At 42.7% G+C, this 23,945-nt stretch overlaps 1 protein-coding gene across 1 annotated transcript in view; it reads left to right on the top strand.

The window, feature by feature from the left end:
- NFKB1 (nuclear factor kappa B subunit 1) overlaps positions 1-18,772 on the top strand; it is a 772,892-nt gene extending 754,120 nt beyond the window's left edge. The window contains exon 22 of the mRNA XM_044060344.1: positions 18,351-18,772. Within this exon, the coding sequence (XP_043916279.1) occupies positions 18,351-18,529 (179 nt within the window). The 3' untranslated portion in view covers positions 18,530-18,772. The remainder of the gene's footprint in view (positions 1-18,350) is intronic.
- The last annotated feature ends 5,173 nt before the right edge of the window (positions 18,773-23,945 follow it).

The following is a 23,945-nucleotide window of genomic DNA, read 5'->3' as shown; positions in this document are numbered from 1 at the left end:
TTGCATTCTGTATGCACAGGCACCAAAATGACACAAACTGGCCCAGCAGTCACTTCAGCAGTGAGACCATGTATGCACAAGCACTTCCCTGATACACATTGAATTATTTCCCCAAGCAACAGCCTCGTAATTATGTCCAAGTATACATGCACCCAAAATGAAACATTTCCACAAACAAGCCTACATTAACATTTCCTAGTATGTGCAACCACCAGCTTTCTTTGTGATAGGGTAGGAAGAGATAACATGCCCTGTCTCTCATAAATGTTTGATTTTCTGATAAATTACTAAGGATTACAGTTTCACACTTTCTAAGTGAATTAGAGTAATGTTAAAAAAATGTTGATTCTGGACCTTTGTGCCCCGTTATTTTTGGCTTTGTGCGGAATTCTTTGTGTACAAACTTGAAGTATGGTCCATTATTTTCCAGCAATGCCCATCCACCCTGGCAGACATTACTGCTTGGATATCCCACTGGATTGGTTGCTTGTGATTGAGTGCCTTGTTTATTGGAGGGGGGTGTGATGGATATACAAGATCAATCAGGGTATTCTGGTAGGTGTTTCTAACATTAATCAGTGTGTGCCTGAGCTGTCCTCTTAACCTCTTAGCAGAAGAAAACTGGAGAAAGCCAAATGTAATGATGGGATTTTATGACGGACAGACGTAAATCAGGGAAAAAATCTAGAGGTTTGAGACTCAACACTAAGTCTAGTCAGTGTATCTGCTTCGCTACTACATTTTGTATATTACCCAACAGGGCCTGTTGACTTGGCGAGTTAGCTGAATACAAAATAAAATTAAATATACAGACAAGTTGTCACCTTTTCAACCCCCGCTTTGGTGGCGGAATCAAAATAACGATGGGGGGCATCTAGATTTTGAAGGGCGTATGCATCTCAAACTTCTGTTTTCCTCGATTGTGTCTAATGGCATCATTGTATAAAGATATTTGATATTTATATAATTACCACACATGGTGGATTGTTTGAATGGTAACCGTATCCCCACCACGTACTCCTGGTGTATCAACATCCCACGAAGTTTTGCCAGAAATAAACTGTACGTTTAATTAGAAAAAATAGAGACAAGTAGTGAAAAGAGTGAATATGTGTATACCGTGCCAGCATCATGATCCTTGCCACTTGTGAAAATTGATAAGTTAATAAACCAACTCTTTATCTGGTCGTCAGAAGTATGAAACATTATTATGCCGTTTGTTGTTTAATGACATCACACAGTCGAAACCGATTGGCTAAAAGTATGAAGGCGGAAGTGCATGATGCTGGGGATTTCCCAGTAGAAGTTCACAGCTATGTATGCATAAAACAGAGGGTAACTGAGTGCAGTTTAATATACTTTTATTACTGTAGCACCCTACCACAGAAGGGGACTGACGAACACGTTTATAGAACGGGTTCTGTATTACCTAAACTTAGTGTTGCCTGTCCAGTGACGGATACAAATGTGTTTTTCATCAAGGAGCACTTGGAGGGTAAATGTGAGCTGATCTGATGAAATGAAGATGATTGAGAAATGTCTGTAAATTTGGCTTGGTGAGGCATCCTACAGGAATGCCATATACTGTTAGCATGCTTCTTCTGTAGTTAACAAGTTGTGTTGCAAGTGACAATGAAACGCCAGTCGGCTAAGCTTTCTCTTACTCCATGTGTTTGGGGGTGGGTGGGGGAGGTGCGGAAACCCACTGCCAGCGACAGTGTAATGCAACACTTTTGCACCCTAAAAAAAGTACACGGGATTGTAAATAGATAAGTGGGTGCTTATGTAACTACACATAATTTAATTTGTATGCATATTCAGAATGTTGTGGCTGGAGGTTGAGTTATCAGCTTACTTTGTTATATCTTTTTTTGCAGTTGTAGAAGTTTTAATAAAAGAGTCTGGGGAAGTAAGTTGAGGACCACTTAATGCACACATTTAGAGCTGTGTGGATGGTACAATTGTATTTTGTTCTGTAGAAGATGCCGATTTTAATTTCATTTTCGGATGGTTAACTGCAATTGACTCAGTAATAATTTTACCAGAAGCAGTTCATTTGCCGTTAAAGTGGAATTTGTAATTAATATGGATTCTATTGGCTATGTAGTATATTAACATTTAAACAAAACCATTGACCAGAATTTGTATCAAAGCTAGCGCGTGCGGCACTGAGGCTGGCACATAAATGCGTTTACAGTGGTGGGGTGGGGTGGGAGTGTGCACAGTGAAGTCATACTGTGGGTGTTATTAACTGCCTAAATTGACAGCGGGAAGCTCCAGAAATAAAACTTTTCATACAAATTTTATATACACATGTATACATAATTGTGCAGACTAAACGGGTCCACTTTAATGGTTAAACCAATCATAGGTAATGAAAAATAAAATGTGCTTTGAAAGCTGTATCTTTGATACAGAATCGGCTTGCTGTGATCACAAGCGGATACACAGTACATGGCAAGCCGATTTTCTCGCAAAACTTAAATATGAACATGTTGCTTTTCCACACTGAAAACTAAGTTGAGAAGGCACCTGACAAAGTTCAGGCACTTTTTCAACTTAATTTTTTAACAGTAGAGCTAAAAATTGAATGCAAAGTTACCGGCGCTTGTGGAAGGGACTCGGGTGAAACAGCATACAATTTCTAACGTCTCAGAGAGCGCTCGGGTGTAAGCAGTTAGGCGCCCTCAGAAGGTACTCGGGATTAATGAGTTAATAGACATTTGCTACTGTCATTAGGATTGTTGTCACACACATGGTGTGTCTGTGTGGAAGGTGATATCTGCTCATAACATGTGTGCCATTGGCTACTGACAGACATCCTAAGGTTATCATGATACAGTACCTGCATATATAGCAGGCTCAACAGCCGTGTCACAGCACAGGGTAGGATACACCTGTGTGACCGTGCATAACCACAACCAATGTGAACACAGCCACATATGGTATACTAGCATAATAGTACAGTATATGGACTATCTGTCCTACACCATCCTCATATGTGTCACTCACAGAATGACCCTACATATACTGGACTGCTACACAGTCTGGTCTGATGGTTGTCTGTGGTATGGGACATGTGTGTGTATGGCCCTACAAACATGTAAGGTAAAACGGTACCATACAGTGGGGCAGCATGTAACATCAGATAGAAGGGGAGCTAGAACAATGACATCTACCATAGTCTGTACACAGGCCATAGTACATATTAACAGTGCACACACTGCTGACATTCGCCATCACTACACAGACCTCAGTACTGTACAAACATCCACAGAATGTCCAGGTTATGGCATTAAATGTAACCCCTACTCTACATGACGTGTAGCACTCTGATATGTCACTGGCTTGTTATCACATATGATGACACTATTTACGGTGTACAGCACATATGCACCACTTCTTGCAAGACATATGTACAAAGGTTGACAGAGGTGTGGCTGACAGCACATACACACTGCCAGTATAGACATGTTGCTGTGATACCCTCATTAATCTACCATTGTAACGGGGTATGTTGCAACATATGTCCAATGAGGGATATGTAGTCAGTAACTGTCACGGCCTTCACCATCAGCAGACTGCACTCCTCACACTACCTTCAGCATTCCACAGATAGATGCATCGTGGCTAACACATGAAACCAAAGGCACAACACTGCCCTGTCTGCAGATGACCCTGCAGATGGGGGTTCCTGATGCACATGGAACTGACATGGCAGGTATTGCGACATGTACGACAGGCATATCCAGACAAACACTGTTAATCCAACATTACTCCATATGCAGTATAGCAGCACGTACAGTCTGTAGTCTGGTCAGGCATATCCCCCTCCTGTTTGTTTCCCTCTTTCCACAGTGTATGTTGTTAGAGGTAAATCCCCAAACCATCTGAAATGCTGTTCACCAAACGACAGTTATAGCTCCTGCTCACAGTGACAGACAAGGGCTAACACCACCAGGATGTTCCCAGGTATTGGACTGTGTTTCCATGCAATTGGCTATGGGAATGTTACCACACCTGTTCCACATGCAGTCAGCTAGGGAAGGGCTGCTATTCGTGCAGAGGCCATCATCTGATCATGAGCATCACTTAAAATACAGATGCTGCTGCCTAAGCAACGCAGATGTGGGCCTCCACATCCGCCAGAGAGGGAGTGGGGGAGAGAGACAGAGGCGAGTGCATGTCAGGGAGGGGTGGGAGGGTAAAACTGACACATGTTTGTGTCACACACCTACCAGCACAGGATATCAAACCCCTGACAGCTATGTAGTGCTATCACAGTTTGATGCTGTTATTGGCCGCGTCAAATGGGTGATCTGGTGGGAAGCACTCAGAACATATATGTGTTGTTGAGTGACATCTGCAACAGGGTTACGGTGGATATACAGTAGGTGACGTACACGTGCTTGTCTGCATGAACAGGTGCCAGTGTCAGCACAGGCACACTCACACAGGGACGCACACACATTAACATACTTGGCAGGGCCAGGAGTGCAACTCGTCACTAGTGGGATTGCCACAACACATCAATGTGCAGGGAACACATGCACCACATGGGTCATACGGAGGTTGTATGGGCAGTGAGTATGAGGGGGTGTCAGACATCAGGTGTCATCCTTCACTGTGCCCTGGGGGGAGTAGTGCATGTGGATGTGGACATACGCACCATACAACACACACATGAACACACAGGGTGCCAGTTCAGACATGCATGGGTGCATGTCTGCATGGGTGTGTGGTGGCCAACAGTGCCAGCAGGCTATACAAGGGTAGGCGATGGGTATACCTTGGCATCAGGCCACATGACAATGGTCTGCATTGTGGCACAGGCCTGTAGTTTCTGCATTTGCCCACACAGGTGGGTATTGCATCCGTCATCCAGTCACCTGTGTGACTATTGTGTGTGGCAAATGCAGTGCTTCAATTGCCATGTATGTGTTCCGTAGTCCATGACATGGATTGTGTCTAGGATGTGCACACCTCCCACATGCATATACAGTGACATGTGGAACTATACCAAGGGTGTCTGGCCCATGCTGTGAACACAGCTTTTCATCAGATGTGCCAGTCTTACCCACCTGTGGCAGGGACTGGTACTGGTCAGCAAATTTACCCTGCACCTACATTGATAGCATGCTAACAGCATTTCCTGATGTCACTGTCATCTGTCCATACAGGGCATGCTGTCCGGCATGGTATGTCCATTGTGAGTCACATGTGAAGGCACAGTAGGGTTGCTAACTGTGATTGGCTGGCCTTTATGTCACATGTATGAGTATGGTTTTGCACCCCAGCCTCTCAGCTATTTACATCTGTTATCCCTGTATGGTTGACATTGTGATATATAGTAGGGCCACCATAAATGAAATTAGCAAAACCCCTCCACATTGCCCACAGGTGTCACACACTCACAACCACCTCTACACAGGATATGAGTTACAAACACACACACCTGTCATGTCTGGGAGTAGAACCCCTACCTAACTAGTTTACTATACTACAGCATACTATAGTACGTTCCACGGACATTACTGAAGTACATCTTCCCCAAAGGTGTATTTCACAATTAATGACATCAGCAGGACTACCAAAGTAGGGCATTTGTAATGTACTGTGAGTGGGTAGCCTATAATGCATTGCTCCATACATAGACACTGAAACACACACCAAACATACTGAACTGGCACGGATGGAGATGGAACACTACCACCGTTCTAATTCACACTACAGCAGTTACAGGGTACATACGGCAATTACTGGGCTATCACTTTCCCAGAGGTGGACTTCTAGGTGAGTGACATCAGCAGCCTTGCCAAAGTTGAATATATGTATTGTAAAGAGTGTGAGTAGCCTAACAAGCATTTCCCTCTACACATTCAGAGACAGACAGGCACGCACACAAACACATACTCACACAAGTGACAGGTCTGGGGTTAGTACTACTACCTAACTACTCTGTCACTACAGCAGTATGCAGTTATTGGACGCGTCATGCATATTACTGAGCTATAGCTCTCCCAAAGGTGTAATTCACATTGGATGACCTCAGCAGGCTTGTCATACTACTGCTATGGGGAGGGCAGTGTGTGCATGGGCCATACCCCATTCAAGTAGGGGTTGACATGCCACATGCGGGCACACATGGGGTCATATGTCACAGGTGTGTGTATACAGCTACTAGATGGCTACTTCCTTGTACAGTCTTGTTGCACAGCTGGCACGTGCACCACATAGTCTGTCATGCTGACAGGTATTGGTGGCTAGTATCTGCAGTGGGTTACATCCACACCTTATGTGTTGGGGGCCCTTTGGCTGTGTGCTGGTTGGGACAGGCCCGCGTGGCTCCTTGTCACGGTCACTCTCTTCCACACATCTATGCCCGTGTACCTGTGGCTTATTATAGTGTGTTGTCCTTACATATCTGTCTGTATTCCTATCCACTGTGTGTGCAAGGCAGGAGTGGTGCATACTGATATGTGTCCGCACTGAGAACTGCAACATCCAGATATGTCTGGTCCACTGGTGTTTGCAGACATGGCCTTCATGTGTTTAAGTGTGTGAGCATGCCCAGTATGGCTATTTGTGTTGCATGTGCGGATCACATCCAGGTAGTTTGTACTGTGGTGCTGACCTTTGTATTGTACACCAACAGGTAGCATGTTGTGTCTGCAGGGTATCCATCGGTCATTTGACATTGACTGTTGCTACATTTCTGCATGGCGGGGGGGGCAACCTGACTGTTTTTACTGTTCTACACAGGAGTGGGGGGGGCACACCTGACTGTTACTCTAAGTGTACGTTAGATGGAGGGGCGCACTTGACACTTGTACACATTTGCTAGGACTGTACTGGTATGTCAGGTACTCCATTTCAGGCTGTAGTCTTACCTATCCTGTTGTCTAGAGGCTTACAAGTGTACTACAGATCCTAGCTTTGTTTACCTACATATTAGTTTCGGACTTCCTAGCCTTCACAACTTACATCCGACTGCCTGGCCTGCTGCGGTCTGTCTGTGTAGGCCTGGGGGAGGGGTTACCCATAGGGCACATTCAGAGGCCATAGTACAGCATTTGTTTGTGTTAGTCTTCATCTGTCCTGCTGGCTGAGACTGTTGTTGGGTATGTGATCCTTCCTGACTGGCATGTGTGGCTCTTATGACCACCCATGTTGCTCAGGCCATTTCCTGCAGTGGGTTTTGTCACCCTGTGTACTACTGGCTACTGTGGTGATTCCAGTATGTGTTACAGATCTCATGATGCCACTATGGGGGTCTACAGTCTGCTGCCTTGACATCCGGCCACACATTTCCCTTGCATGTTCACATTTATACCATGGCAACAGGTAAAAACACATTCTACTCCATTTGGCAATTGGTAGGTTGATTGACTTACCTTGAGGGTGTGCCGAACTTGAGGTTGGTGCTGGAGGGCTGCCTATGTCAGATACACATAGTACATCCCTTTGCATGGTTGGGCACAGGTAGTGTCATGTTTAGCATCCCTTTTACTGTCTGTGCGAGTCACAGAGCGGTGTCATTCCCTGGGCCCCTACTGTGTCAGTGCATATGCTATGTGTTGCCTCTTTGCCAAGGCCAGGGCATACTGGGCACGCCCCCTTCTGCTTACTGCGTCAGGCTCAGGTTGTTCCTCCTCCGAGTCACTCTGTGCATGTGCAGGCCTTGGCATTGGTTGGGGGCTGTGTGGCCCTGCCCCATACTGTTCCTGCTGCAGCTGTTTCTGCAGGATCATATTGTGTAGCATAGCACATACCATAACAATTTAGGTACATGTAGCTGGTGAATACTGCAGGGTTCCACCGGATGTGTCCAGACACCGGAACCGTGACCTGAGCATCCCAAACACACACTGTGTTATATGTCTGGCCTGTGCGTGTGCCTCATTATGGCATTGTTGTTCAGGTGTGTGTGCGTTTCTGATGGGTGTCATCAGCCATGCCTCCAGTAGGTACCCAGCATCCCCCACCAGGTGACCATAGGGGATGTCCACATCGGCAAATCTGTGGTACAGCTGCATCAGTTGCCATATGTGTGAATCATCATAGCTTCCAGGGCAGCCAGCACACACATTCAGTATAATGCCCTGGGCATCACATACGACCTGGCAGTTGATGGAGGGGATGCCCCTGCAGTTGATGTAGGCCCTACCCTGCTCACCGGATGGTGCTTTGATGCATATGTGCATGCAGTCTATAGAACCCACTACCCCAGGGTAGTTAGCTATTTGGTTGAAGAGATGCATATTGCGGGTCAACACCTCACATGTGTTGAGGAAATATACATGCTCGCTGGCATGTGCTGACATGGCATCCAGGAGCTGGTGGAATACTCTGGATGCTGATGCCTGTGAGATGCCCATGTTATCCCCAGTTGTGGTTTGGGAGGTACCTGTGGCTAGTATACCTAGGCCTGCACATACCTTGGTATCCACTGGGATGGGTTCCCCTCGGCCAGTGTGGTGTGTCAGGTGTGGCCTGCACAGCTCAACGATTTGCTGTAGGAGGTCTCTGTCCACCCTGTAGCGCTGCACTATCTCCAGCTCATGTAGCCCCTGGTAGGTTACCCAGGGTCTGTACACTCTTCTCTGTCTTCACACTGTGGGTTGTTCGGCAGCATTGACATCCTCACCACCCTCAGCCTCTTGCACATGTTGTTCTATGTTGCCTGCTGCAGCCCTTCTCATTTTGTAGGTTTGTTTTTAAAATGTCCCTGCTTGTATACACCGGTGGTGTAGAGTGTGGAAAAACTAGGGGGGTAGGTGTTTGCTTGGTTTATAGTGGTGTTCTGGGCTGGGCTGTTGCTTGTGTAATTAGCTGTTTCTGATACATTTCACCTGGCAGCTCAGCTAGTTCTCCATGATTACCTTCCTACTGCTGTTTTCCCTTCCCATTGCCTCCCTGTTTAAGCCTGTGTGCGCACCGCACAGAGTGCTCATATGTGCACAGAGCTGCTGCTTCCTGCTTTAACGTCCTATTTCTTCCTGTGAAACCCAGTGTGCAGCCCACACACCCGCTTAACACTTTGTAAGGAATGCTAGGCAGTTTGGACACACCTCTAGCTTAGCTGTGCTAAGCTAGGAGCAGTCCCGAGCCACAGGGTTCCAATCCACTTACAGTATGCCTGACACACCCTCCCATGATGTCACTCATCTCCTAGTCTTGCACCCAGCTATTTCTACTCTTACACTCATGGGACCTGCCTCACATCCTGGGGAAATCTGGGATTCACTATCCTTCCCCTCATTTGCATAGGGATTGCCTGCTAATGCATAGTTACATGTCCCACACTGGGCCTCCCCCCTTAGCAACCATTACTCACTGGCCAGGTTGTCTTATGCTTGCCATTGACTTGGATGGCTGAGTACTGCTTTTAGGTGGAATGCTTATTTTAGGTTTATTTTATTATCCCCCCTCCCCCGATCCCATTTGCATGCCGCTGCCCTTTGCTTAAACAGGCAAGATTGGTGAAAGGTATTTAAAAGTTGTTTTTTTTATTTTATGACCATATTGCTTTGTCAGGGACCTTCTACTTGGCCATTGCCATGCTTCATCAATGATATGCAGCCTTTATTTGGAGCTGTCATAGCTCCGTTTTTGTAGTTTGCAGGAATGTACTCGGTTACTAACCGAGTACATTTCTGTAGACTGCACTTGTCCTGCACTGACAGCTGCCTGCTTCCTGGATCGCAGATTACCCTCATTTGCATTGTTTCACCTGCAAATGAGGGTAATTTGCATACAGGGGCTCGGTCTATGCAGGATTAGCCTAAGAGCTCACATGCATGTCCCGGCAGCTCATTCCTGGATCGCACGTCAGCCATATTGCCGAAAATAGCTCTTAAACTATTCCTGCATGCTATAACGGGCTTTGTAAATCCGGGGGTCTGTTTTTACTGAAAGTGATTTTAAGGCTGTTTTGAAGACATTGTGATCTGAAGGTTACAATCAGGATCTTACTTCAGAGGACCTTCTGCAGTGGTTCAGCAGCCAAGTTCCCCCTCCTGGAAAACCTTTTTTCAACCCAGTTCTTCCACATGTTCACTACAGTACTTGGGAATCTGCACATCTCCTTTTGGCACAAGCCATGGCATCTAGACCCCACATTCCCCACTTTCTTCTCATTTGCCCATTTTGGATCACAGTATTAGAGTGCCTTGTTGAAAAGTTCCTAAATCCAGTATGATGAAACCTAAGCCTTCTGGTTGTGCCTGCAGTTGTCAAATTACCACCCAAGAAGTCAGCTGTGTGTCATAGAGCAACGGAGGCCTGGTTGTGCCCCAGAAAAGCTGGAGTTGATTAATGGTGTGGCACTGTAGGAACCAGGCAGGGAGGAATGGGAAAAGTAGCTAATACTGGCTGGCTCATCCTAAGGGAAGGATTTTGACACAGAACAACTGCAAGAATGTATCTCGGCAGAAAGACCGGTATTGCTTCTCCTGCACTGGGACTCAGGAAGCACAGTCCCACCAAGGAATTTATATGTACTGTAGTTGGATATCATGTTTGTGGAAGTTTGCATTTGTACTTGGTCTGGCATTGGATTATGTTTCCAACCTAGAGGGGGAGTTGTCAGAGGAGCATACAAAAATCAGTTCCTATTAATTCATCAGATTCCATTTTCATTGAAAGTGGAACCCAGTGAAACTACTCCATGCAGGAGAAGAAAAGGGCAAATGTTATTCCAGAGGAACTGCTCCCCCAAGCCATTCCACTCCATATCACCTAAATATATAACAACTTCAGGATTTCACCAATAGTACGGAAGGGGAAGGTTCAATAAGTTCCATTTTCAATGAATTGAGATTCTTCCTAAAAAATCTTAACTCCTTCTGTATGATGGCCATGTTCCTTCAATTTTCCTTTTCTCTCTCAGAGTGTTAGGATACCAGTGATGAAGGAGCCATTATAATACAGGAGCTTGTTGGTCATGGAGCGTGGGAGCTATAAAAAACTAATTAAAACAGTTACCATCCAAGGCCTGCATAGTTGTTGTGTGTTTATCTGGGAAGGGAGCACAAAATGCATGCATATCCAGTGGTGACAACGGTTCATTCTGTTTGCTAACTAAAGAATAAGAGAGAACCTTGAGCCCTTTCCCACTACAAGTAAAATGGCTGAATTGGAGGGAAACCAGCACGACATTCAGTATGAAGTTCCCTTGCATGATTGCTGGGGCAGGTGCCAGGATGGAGAGAAAATACAAGTGAATATAAAAACAGGTAGTGGCCAAAGTTTTCTCCAGGGAAGTCCACCATTTTATTTACCTCCACCATTTCAGTGGCTATGAGTTCTACCCTACCTAGCAAGAGAGATTGACAGCTAAAAATATGTTAGAAGAGCTGCATACCTGGCAACAATATGGTGATAATGCTGCTGTGGTGGGGAGGTAATTTGTATCCTGGGTTTTAAGAAGTGTACCTCCTGCAGTTGACAGTATGGCAAGCCAGCTTACTCACATGGATTGGGCCATTGAGTCAACTAGTAAGTGTTGCAAGGTTGAATTTAGGCCCATGAAACTACCTTTTTTGCCTTCAGTGGCATCCTTTTCTCACTGGTGAGGGTCAAAGAAATTCCTATTATTTTGCCTTCACTTGCTGAGCCTGTAGACACTTTTACATCGCTGGACCTACATTCACTCTTCATCACTTACCGAGACATAGCACTAAGCAGCTGTGTGTGAGGACCCTTAGGAAGAACAGTTTGATGACAGCTCAGTGTCCCTTGCAGTCGTCTTGCGTGCCACTGTTGCCTTCGGCCTACCTTTTTCTTACCACTGAGGAACATTCCCCACCTCTTAATTTGCCGCTACCTATTGTCTTATGCCCAAGGTATGAAATGAGTACAGGCAAGCCCAATAAACTGTTAGTTCAAGAAGTCTGTCTCCCCCTGCATTCAAACCTCATTGGGCAGGGGTATTCAGAGGGGCCGACATGTCTTGTCTCAGTGATGAACAATTATTTTGATTTGTCTCTGCCTGCTGGTTCTTTGGAGAAACACTTAGGCTAATAAGGATTTTCATAGAGTGACTTATGTTTCTCTGTGTCATCTCCAAAAAATGACCAAAGCGATATCTTCAAAAGAGGTTTGAAGACCCCTGAGCCCTCCTTCCACTGGAATCTCTCTTGAAAGATGCAGTTTTTATGACTACGAGCATCCTTTCTCTGGCCTTTCATGAAGTGCCATATTCTTCAGGTACCCTAGGGCAGACTCTTCTGTGATTTCTTTTGCCCAGAATAGATCTCAAAGACCACATCATTTAGTTAGTTTGCTAAAAGACAAATACTGTAAGGCTAGAAACATGTTGGGCAAGAATTTTTTTTTCTCCACCACTTTGTCTTAGAGCCCTTAATCATCTTTTGTGTCCTTTCCAGCAGCAGTACTGTCTTGCCAACCAGGCTTTAGTGAAGATGACAGAACTCCCTTATTCCTGAGTCAAGAAGTCTTTCAAGAATATTCCTAAGGTGCTTCCTCATTGAGCTTTAACATAGGCCACTATAATACTGACCACTTCAGCACTGTAGCCAGAGCAGCAACTTATGTATGTGTACTGGATGGTAAAGCTCATGATCTCTTCCTTAAAGGAAGAGCTTTGCCAGACTTTTCTGATATTTCGATACAAGGAGAGGTCTTCTGTGGGTAGGCTTCACAGAATGTTGTTGAAGACTTGCAAAAGAAGAAATAGGCAATGTCTAAAGTGTACAGTATCTCCACAAATGTCCTGGCATCCACTTTTCATCCACTTTTTGTTAGCTCAGTCTAACACCCAAACAGGCAGAGATGCTATCCTAACTCTATTGATCCTTCTGCTGTCTCAGGAGTTCACACTTTTCTCCACCAAATCCCTGACTGCCTCCCAGGATTACCCATGGGAAGCAGATTATTTGAGCTTGACCCAGCCTGGAAAGGTCTATATATTGAAGAATGAACTGTGTACAATTGCAACAACTGTAGGCAGAAGTATTAAACATTATTCCAGAAAGAATACTTTAATTAAAAAAAAAAAGTGTTGTTATGTGGGTGCAAGCCCCCCTTGTACCCATGACACAATGCTTCCTAAATGTACTAACTCTTGAGATCTTACAACCTTGTGAGTTAGGAGGACCATCCTTGCCATCACAGTTCTCCTGTATCACTGAATTCATTCTGCTGTATCGTTTAATTCAATAGGTAGGCCAGCAAAGCACAGGAGTTGATTAAAAATGTAATTCTTCCCATTTTAACTCCCTGGCATGCAGTATTCTTCATGTATCTCACTTAGAAAGTGACTACTGAGAATGATAAGACTCTGCACTGTTATCTGAAGGCCACATATCTCAATTTAAACTCTTAGGTTTTCTCTTGTCAAGAGCTGCTTTGTGGAATCTTTAGTGTCTGTGACTGTCATGGAACAGTCCTAGATCCCAATCTTCAGTGAGATTATAGAGCCTGTTCCACCACTAGAATAAGTGAGATTTTACTGATTTTTCTCATTCTAGTTACAGTAGGAGTTGGAGGTTACATCCATCCTTCCTTAGTACTACCCCTTATCTGCTGTCAGAAGTGGTTTTGGAGTTGTGCTTCAGTCATTCTGTTTAACTCAGTTTTTCTTTGCAGAGGCAGGAGCCAATGGAAACATTTCTGAATATTCCTCATATGCACAATCAAGTGTTTTTCTTTTTTTTTTTTTTTTTGCTGAAGAGGTTGTATGGGCTGAGAAAAGTAGTCTAGCTGTCTCCTTCACTTTAGCATTAGAGGGCTTGCAGTGACCAAGCAAACCTTATGTAAGTGGATTACTAAAAATTTCATCTTTTGTTAGCAGCCAGTCAGTTGTATCGGAATGGAATTTGATAACTCTCCAGTTTGCAGTCATCAACAACTTGGTTAGCTACAGTCCACTGAAGTTAGCTTTCAAGTTAGAGAAATATATACCAAAGAGGAGGAAGCCAGGGACAGAGCCCTGCGAGAAACCACTGGTGATATTTTCTTCTCTAGCGCAAGTAACCCCTCCCCCCGACCCTAATAGAATAACTTCTATCAGATGACCAATTACCCATCCAGCAAACTGTGTGTGGCTTAATGTTGAGTTGGGAGAGTTTGCATGAATGATGGTGTTGAAGGTCTTGGCAAAGTCCATGTAAGCTCTATGGACTGTGTGCCTCTTATCCACAGCATCATTAACCTTTTTGAAGAATTTAACCAGTTTGAACAGGCACAATCTGCTTTTTACAAAGCTGAACTGGTGCCCATTCAGGGGTTAAGGCACTCTATATCATTGTTTATTAGCTCAGCTAGAATTGGTTCCACAGCCTTCCAAGTAATATAAATGAGACTACTAGGCCTGTAATTCCCAAGCTGGGCAGAAGGATCATATTTATGCAAGGATACCAGAACAGCTGTTCTGCAACCCTCAGGAATCTAAGTGGTGGAGAGACTCTGGTTGAAGAATCAATGGAGAGGTTTTGGTGGATGGGAACACAGCACTTCTCAGCAGACATCCAGTAAATTGTTACGACACACGGATCTTGTGTGTTTAATTTTAGGAAGTACCAAAAGAACTTTGCCCAAAGTTAATTCCAGAGGGCAGATGCATGGTGGCAGTGGAGGGAACAGAGGATTGAGTGGATATGAAGGTGGATGATAAATTGTCTGCAAGAGTATTTATATTATATTATTTATTTATTTACTTATTTATTTATTTTTACATTCGATAACCGGGTATGTCCAACTGAGCATGAGCCATTTTTAGGAGATGCCTGGGGAGAAAAACTCCGTACAGAACAATTAACATGGCAGAATTAACACAAAGTACAGAAAATCACAAAATATAGTGCAAAGTCTCAAATACAGTACAAAATAAATCAATACGAAAACAATGAGATAAATGAGTATAGAACCACATGGTAGTAGGTATAGATAAATTACAATTTCAGAAATACAATAAAACAATCTACAAGTTTAGGAGTAAAGAAATACAAAATTAAAAATACCACAAGTGAAGAATTGACTAAGGTGGTTTGAAGGGAGAATAGAAAGGACATTAAGATGGTAGAAAGAGATGGGGTGATAGAGAGATGAAAGTGAATAGGTATGGGAAAAAGGAAGAATGGGAACAGAGTAAGTGAAGAGTACGAAGGAAGTTAGATATGGGTAGGTAAGAAAGAGGAGAACCAAAGGTAGCTTGTCAGGGGGTACAGAGAGAAGTGAGGGGTGGAAAGTAAGGATGAGAGGTGGGTTTTGTTTGGAACAGATCTATGAGTTCTGTAGCGTCTCTTTTAATGCTTTTTTGAAGTTGAAGGTATTGGGTTTAGTTCTAATGGTCAGAGGAAGTTTGTTCCAGGTAGAGGCAATAGAATAGCTGTATAGATGTTGGCCAATATTTCTTGTGAGCTTGTATATTTCTAAGATAATCTGCTCAGAACTCCTGAGAGAGCGATTGGGAGTATAGAAGGAGATAAGGGATGAATATGGCAGGGCAGGAGGTAGGTTTGTTAATAATGCAATGAATAAGGAGCAGTTGAGTTAATAGGCCAGTTTAAGGATAAGAGAGAGATGCAGTGGTGTGAGTTGTAGGACTGATTTGCAGCAAACCTAGCGACTTTGTTATAGGATATTTCAAGTTTACACTTTAGGGGGGATTGTAGGTTGGTTAAGATTAGAGACGCATAAGGAAGACTAGGAAGATGATAGGCATAGGCAGGGGCAGTCTAGAGTCCTTAATGAGGAATTTTTTGTTTCTGTAGAGTAAGGCCAATTTTTTGTGAGTCTTTTTTATGCAGTTTTGGACATGAAGATCGAATTTTAGTTGATCATCCATGATAGCACCCAGGAGCTTGGTGTGTGACTCTACATTTAAAGCAGTGTTGTCAAGGGATATGATAGTGAATGAAATGATTGATGATGAGAAAGAGACTTAAGGAGGAACTAAAAAAGTTTGTTTTTTGGGATTGAGAACTAGTCAGCCATCTTTCCACTGAGTTGAAGGAGTTTTGGGTTAATGTGTGGAGGTGTGAAAGATTATCAGAAGTGCAGATGACAGTGGAATCATCCGCATATTATCTAAGAGATGACTGTGCACAGAAGTATGAAGACAGTTAGTGAAGATGTTAAATAGTAAAGGTTTAGCAATGTCTTTGGGGTCAGAGAAGCAATACCACTAAAGATAAGTTCAGTACAAACTTGTTTGTTGCCATCTAGAGTAGCTAAAGAAGGCCTTATGATTCTGTTTGCATAAGTTCATAGTTTGCCTTACATTTCTTAATAGTAGGTTTGACGGGCTTGTTTTTAAATGCTTTTAAATGATGAAGTGGACATCTTTTAGTAATGAGTAGTTGCTCTTTTTTTCTTTTGATGGAGATTGTTGATGTGGCAGTTCTGCCATATGGGGTTAGACTTAAACTTGCCATTATGCATTTGTCAGAGTGGTAAAGATGTCTCAGTGCATCTATCTAAGAGGGAGTAAAATTCAGAGGAGGTGAAGGAGTAGGGAGCAGCCTCAAGTGGATTTGCTGAAGAGCTGTACCATTTGTGGTTATAATTAAGCTTGGTAAATGTTAAGTGATTAGCTGTGGAGTAATCCCTGAATGTAGAGAAGTAATTTGAGGCTGCAAGGCAAGCTTTTAAAGAGAAGAGATTGTCAGATTTGACAAGGGAGGGGGCAGAACAAGTGGAGTGGTGTAACTGCGAAAATATTTATGAGGACTAAGATCAAGAAAGATCAACAACTCTTGCAGGCAAGGAGACAATTCGGTCAAGTGTGTTGGCATTTACTAAGTCCAGAAATCTCCAGTCACATCTGGTTGGAACATGTTTCTCACTTTGTTTAAATAGGTGAAGTCATGGATTAAAGTGATATTTGGTTCAATGGTTAACTTTTCTTGCTGGGTAAAGTAGTCTGCATGCTCTGAAGGGATCATAACTGAGGTTCTATCATTACCTATAATGTGATAATTAATTTTATTCGGGTGGCACAGTGATGCAGTGGATAGCATTGTCACCTCACTGCAAGAGGTTCTCTTGTTCAATTCTTCTTGCCCTTACACTTCTGTGTGGAGTCTGCATGTCCTCCCTGTGTTCACTTGGGTTTCCTCTGGTTGCTCTGGCTTCCTCCCACATTCGAAAGACATTCAATAGGTAGGTTGGCCAGAGGTGTGACTGTGGTTATGGAAGAACAGCAGTAGCAGGGCTAGCCATGCAGCAGTGTGAGCCTTGGCTCTAGATGATTGTCACTGTTGAAGAGACACCCCAACCCCTTGTGCAAAAATGGGAAAAGGTGCTGTGTATGAATGATGATTCATTTTATTGATTGTAACTAGGACTCGGAACATTTCCTTGTTTGTATCATGTGGAGTCTGGTGAGAGACAATGGGGTTCCAAATAAATCTGGATACTACACTGCAGCTGGCAGTGGATCAGAATGTGTTATAGGCATCATACCCTGTAAAATAGGAAGTATTATCAGTATGCTAGAACAAGGTTTCTGTAGTACACAGATGCTGATGTCATTGAGGATAAGGAAGGCCACAGATTCAGAACTTTATTTTTTTCTTGAGATTCTGGCTTTCAGCAGTGCTACCTTACTATTATCTGGATTAAAATTTGCTCTGTTGTAATGCTCATCAAGTAAATTCTTCCCTAAAAAAGTACTTTGTAGAAGTAACAGTTTTATCCAGTAGTCAAAAACAGGCCATCCATGGCAACATGGTGTGCTCACCATTTTATCCCATGCATATGCACACTGAACCTCCCCACAGAATGACATTTTACTATCCAGTAAGCTAGCTTGGCTTCAGGACTGTAACGCTGATATTAAAATACATTAAATTCTTAGTCAATTACGACAACATTTGAATTTCTCTGGTCATTATTAGTGACCTAAACATTCAAATTAGTAAGCAATCTAAACATAGCAGTTCAGAATTGACTATATTCATGGGACAAAGAAACAAAAATGACCATTGACAGCTGTGAATCTTAGCATTATCTAAACTACTGCTAATAAATACCGTATTGAATGAGGGAATGTTATTGTGAATCTAATGATAAAACTGCCCTTTAGATTGTTTGCAATTTATTCTATGGGAACTATGTCCAACTGTATTAGATTGTACAGTAAAATATCCATTCATCATTTGTTTGCAAAACATTAAATTTCCTGTGCAATGTTCAGCATCTTGAGACATGGCCATCAAGCTGAAGAGAACTGTAGTCAGCCACTTGTAAAGCCTTTGGTTTACTTTCCTAACAGTTATTGCTAATTTATAGTCAAAGCATTTTATTTAGTTATTTCTTGATTGTTTATGTTGAGGGAATGTACAGTGTTGTGTAGTTCTAAATTAACACCTGTTTCTTTGTAGGTATATCAGTTGACCCTAAAGTTCGAGATGACAGCATATGTGACAGTGGCGTAGAAACATCTTTTCGGAAATTTAGTCTACTTTCTGAATCATTTAGTACCAGCCAGCCTCCTCTAGGACTAACAAAGTTATCTACAGCAAGTCAACATGACTACTCTGTAGAAGGAACAAGCAAGTGATCCATCATTTTGTTGCCTAAATGAGAATTACAGAGGAAAAGAAAGGTTTTGCACATGCCACTGAAGCAGAATTAGAGCCTTTGTACTGCAAGAGAACCAGCCTGCAAAATTTGCCACATTAGGGAGGACATGCATATGCATTGGGCCATGTAAACACATTTTTACAAGGAGAAAAACAGAAGAAAATCAGCCTTGAATGTCTTCCATCTTGTTCAAAGCGGAGTCATCAGCCAAGCAAGGAGATCTGGCCTGTTTTAGGTGCTTATGTAGTACAGTGACTTATTCAGCCTGTTGTTTCCAATGGGTTTTACATATTTGAGCAAGCAAGTGCAAAAATTCATTTGTTCTCATATTTATTTTGCAGCATATGTGTTGCTATTGGCCAATTATGGTCCTTTTCAATGCAGAAATCTAAAGTATAGGAAGTGGAATGTGTTGTATGCATATATGTGCATTTGTGTATTTGTGTGTGTGTGTGTGTGTGTGTGTGTGTGTGTGTGTGTGTGTGTGTGTGTGTGTGTGTGTGTGTGTGTGTGTGTGTGTGAGTGAGTGAGTGTTAAATATGTCCAAGACACACATGTATGTATGTTTAATATGTTGTAAGGTACATCCTCCAGGCCTTTAGCCAGAGATAGCACAAATCCTGATGTTCTTTCATATTTATTATTAAGTTGCCTAAGCATTTAGTGTATACTGTCTAATAACATATAGTGCTTGGAGTGCTGTTCCCCTGAAGAAGAAAAAGGAAGGAATGAGTATCTGTCATCCACTGTATTTTAGTTTCTTCCTTTTCTTTCTTTTTTTTTGTAAGCCTAGCCAAAATGGTTTTCATAAAAATATGATGTTAACAGTGTCTTACTATTAGTGCAAATATGCTGTCCTACTGTATTTAAAGTACTAAAAACTGACAATCTGGTACTGTTGCAATATTAAGAAAACATTCAAGGAAATTATCATCCTGTACAGGTGTACAAAGACAGCATTATGCTCATAATGGACTGAATCAGTGTTGAGAATGCTGGCTAGTTATGAATAAGCATGAATGGAGTTTGTTTTGCTTGTGTGCTTTTACAGAACTCCTAACATAATGTTTGTATAAGGCCAAATAGTTCTGCAGTGTGTTGTGAATGAATGTGTCAGAGGCTTTAAACTAATACTTTAAACTCTTATTTACTGCCACATTTTTCTGAATATATGCACATACAAACATATTGACAGAAGAAGGCCTGTGATTCAGCAAGAACTGCCCTGCAAAAAAGCTTCTCAAGCCTCATGATTTGCACCAGGCTTCCATGAAGTCTTTCAGTGGCATGTTATTGTCTTTAGCAGTATATGCAGATTACCTTTACCCTGTAAATGATGTGATAGTTGCCTAATATAACCCTGAATCATCCTTTTCTCAGTTGCTGTCTTCTCTCCTTCTTCAACTTATGTCCTATCTTGTAATCTGCAGCTCTTCCAGTTTCTCCAGGCATTGCTGTGCATCTCCATCATATAACACCTTTCTATTTCTGACATTCTTCATAACCTTACCTCCTACATTCCCATATTATTTAAGTCTGTACTACATGTTCTGTGCCAGCCTAGCCTTGCTGTCACTGGATGGACACCAGAACTAGGCTCAGCACTGCAGATGTGGCTGTAACAATCACTGTCCTGTACCATAGGAGGATGATTTCAGCATCTCTCAGGGAAACTACGTTGTTTACAGTGGTATCTTGATATCTTTTTTTCACTGCTTTTTCACATTCACAGTGCTTGATTCAGCCTAAAGGTGATATGACCCCAACATCATTTCTCCCTTCTTTTCCAGTTACCACTCTGCACGCATTTATGTTTCCTTCAATTCCTGTGAAAAAACTCATATCCTAGTAGTGTTCTACATGGAGGTAACTATTGAAGTAAATGTGTTCCATTTGCCAAGTGTGTTAGGCCACACTTGTATTAACAGCTGTGCAATTACTTGACAGTCACCAAACAGCTTCTGAAAGGTGATAAAAGGTCAACAGTTAGAGGTCATCAGGGTACATGGCTTGTCCAGTTAAATCTGCATCATGTAAGATGAACAATGGGCTCCCTACCTAGCCTTCACAGTGCAGCTTGAACACTACAGCTTCCAGCAGCACTCAGATGTTCTTGCCATCTTATGTTTATCATGTGACATTTGCCAGTACCCGCCTTTCCACTGACCCCATTAATTACAGACCAGTCAGCATCATAAGCATGCTGTGCAGTGGAATATAGAAAATTATCATTAAACTTGTTCAGACAAGTAAGGGAGATCTCCTTCTACATGACATAACCCAGGAATGCTTTGTCAAAGGTAGAGCGTGTATATTTAATCTCACAGACTTTTTGAGAGTGTGAATACTGCTCTTGGTAAATATTTGTCTATCCAGGAAGCTTACCTAGATCTGGCTAAAGCATTCAGCACTGTACCAGATGATGGAATCATGCATAAACTTGGGGATCTGAAAGTAAACGAAACCATAATAACTTGTGTTCATAATTACCTCCATGATTGTACACAAGTAAAAAGATGAAGACTTCTGTCTTTATTATCCCCTGCCACTAATGGATTCCTTCAAAGTCAAAGGTCAAAGTAAACTTTATTGTCACTTGAGTCACACAAGTGTGAACCGAGCGAAATTACATTTCTTTGGACTCAATGTGCATACAACACATAAGATTACATTTAACATGACGATAATACACAAAATTCTATAGACACAGATGATAAATACAACAATGATAAATACTTGCATTATTGCATTGATTTAACAGATTGTCACTCATTACTAGGTTATTAGCTTATTTTCACTGGAAAAATTGCACTTAAGCAATTTTATTTAAGGCCTGCGTTTATGTTGCACAGTAAGACAGTTCAGTTTGATTACTGCTGATTTTGCTGTCTCAGTGCGGGTTAGACTATACACAGAGTTTTCAGTATTGTTGGATTACTGATTAATGTCCAGTGTGAAGGGTTCTGTTCCTAGAGTTCAGTAACCTGATGGCTAGTGGAAAAAAGCTATTTCTGAATCTCGTGGTTTTGCAGCATATGCATTGATAGCGCTTTCCTGATGTTAAATGTGAGAACAGCTTGTAAGCAGGATGAGTGCTATCCCTGGTTACTTTCCTTGCCCTGCTGAGACATCTGGACATGTGCAGGTCTTGTGTGGATGGGAGGGAGTTCCTGATAATATTCTCAGCAGCTTTCACTACCATCTGGAGGAACTGGTGCTTGGAAGCAGATCAGCTTCCATACCATACTGTAAAGCTGTTTGTCAGTATACTTTTGATGGTGCCACTGTAAAAGGTTGTCAGAGCCATTGATAGTAGGTTTGCTCTCCTCAAGTGAAGCCATTGATGCACCTTCTTAATGATCTCATTTGTGTTGGCTGACCATGTCAAGTCTTCTGCAATGTGCACCCCCTGAAATTGTGTACTTTTTACTCTTTAAACTGTTTCTTTAATGATTACAGTTGGAGAGTGCTCTCTGTTGCTCTTCCTGTATTCCACAATAATTTCTTTGGTCTTGTTGACATTTAGTGCAAGACTATTGTTATAACACCAACTTATGAACTGATTCACCTCCTCTCTGTAGGCTATCTTGTCATTATTCCTGATGAGACCCACAACTGTCATATCATCTACAAATTTGATGATACGGTTTGAGCTGTGCTTGACAATACAGTCATGGGTTAGTATGGTGAAAAGCAGGAGGCTTAGGACACATCCCTGTGGGACTCCAGTGTTCAGGGTGATGCTGTCCAATGTATTCTTGTCTATGCACACTTTCTGGGGTCTGTCTATAAGAAAGTCCAGAATCCAGTTGCATAGTGGAGTGCTGATGCCCAGTTGAACCAGCTTTCTGATCAGATTTTGCAAGATGACTGTATTGAAATCTGAACTGAAGTCGATGAAATGTAACCTCACATAGCAGTGGATCAAAGTCTGCAGGTAGTTTGGATGTTATTACATCTTTGACCAGTCTCTCAAAGCATTTCATCACAGTGGAGCTGAGAGCTACAGGATGATAGTCATTTAGGCTAGCAGCTGGTGACTTCTTTGGCAGTGGAATAATGTTTGTGTACTTAAAACATTTGGGCACAATGGCTTGATTCAGTGAGTTGTTGAAGATGTCTATGAGTACATTTGTTAGTTGGTCTGCACAGTCTCTGAGCACTCTTCCAAGAATGTTATCAGATCCAGCTGCTTTCCTGGAGTTAACTCTTCATAGAGTCGTTCTGACAGCAGGGTTGAGGTTGAGCTCTTCCTCACTCTGGTTGTTGGTGATTTTGTCTGCTGCTGTCTTGTTCCCTTCCTCAAATCTACTGAAGTAGATGTTGAGTTTGTTTAGGAATTCACTGTCATCATCACACTGTGAAGATGGGGACCTGTAATCTGTTATAGACTGGATGCCCTGCCACAGGTGCCTGGGGTCCTTTTTTTTCGGAGACTCGTGATCTTTTGACCATATTTGCATTTGGCCTCCCTCACCCCTTTGTTTAATGCCACATTCCTTGCTTTCAGGAACTTGTACGCTTCACTTGTTAGCCAGGGTTTCTGATTGGCTCTTGTGATGATGCTTTTGGTGAGTGTCACATCGTCAACACATTTTGAGATGTAACCCGTCACTGATTCACTGTACTCCAACAGCTTGATGTGTTGGTTTACTGTGGCCACCTCCTTAAAGATGTTCCTGTCCGTACTCTGAAAGCAGTCAAGTGCTGAGACTGCTCACTCCAGCCATACTCTCACTTGCTTCACTGATGGTTTCCCCCTGGTTAGCAGTGGTCTTGTATGATGGTAGCAGCATAATGGCAAGGTGATCTGTGTTATCCAAGTGGGGGTGAGGTACTGCCTTAAATGCTAGCATTCTCCTCTCTGGTTGCAATTGTTCTTCAAGGCTTTGTCCTGGAGCTATTCTTTTTTGGCATCTCTTTTAGTGTCAAAATTGAGTTAATTGCCTGGCTCATTAAATATGCTCACGATTGCACACTTGGAAGAATTGCCCTTAGCTCATTGATGCCACCCTCCCTTCAAACAGAAGTTAACATTACACATGAATGGTAGAGTTGAAATGACCTTGACTCTGGTGTCAAAAAATGCAACATTCTGTCACTTGACAATGCTCCCCCACCAGCTTTATACACTATCACTGGCCAAGAAATAATTGTTGACAAAATATAAAAGCTTTTGGAGTCCTTACAGTTGTTGACCTTTCATTTGATATAAACTGCTATTTGCAGAACATATGGACTAGCCCACCTGATGCTCTGTGGCGCTGGAAACTCTGCCAAAGAAGTTAATGTCCCCTTTGTACAGTTCTTATCAAACCAGTTGGAGAATACAGTATTATGTTCTGTAACCTACTCAAACACCATCTGGTGCATTTGGGAAAAGTACAAAGATT

The sequence above is a fragment of the Protopterus annectens genome, chromosome 2.part0 (assembly GCF_019279795.1).
Source record: "Protopterus annectens isolate FY-2018-M chromosome 2.part0, PAN1.0, whole genome shotgun sequence".
NCBI lineage: Eukaryota > Metazoa > Chordata > Ceratodontiformes > Protopteridae > Protopterus > Protopterus annectens.
The sequence above is the reverse complement of the archived record's forward strand: the minus strand, read 5'-3'. Positions and strand labels throughout refer to the sequence as shown.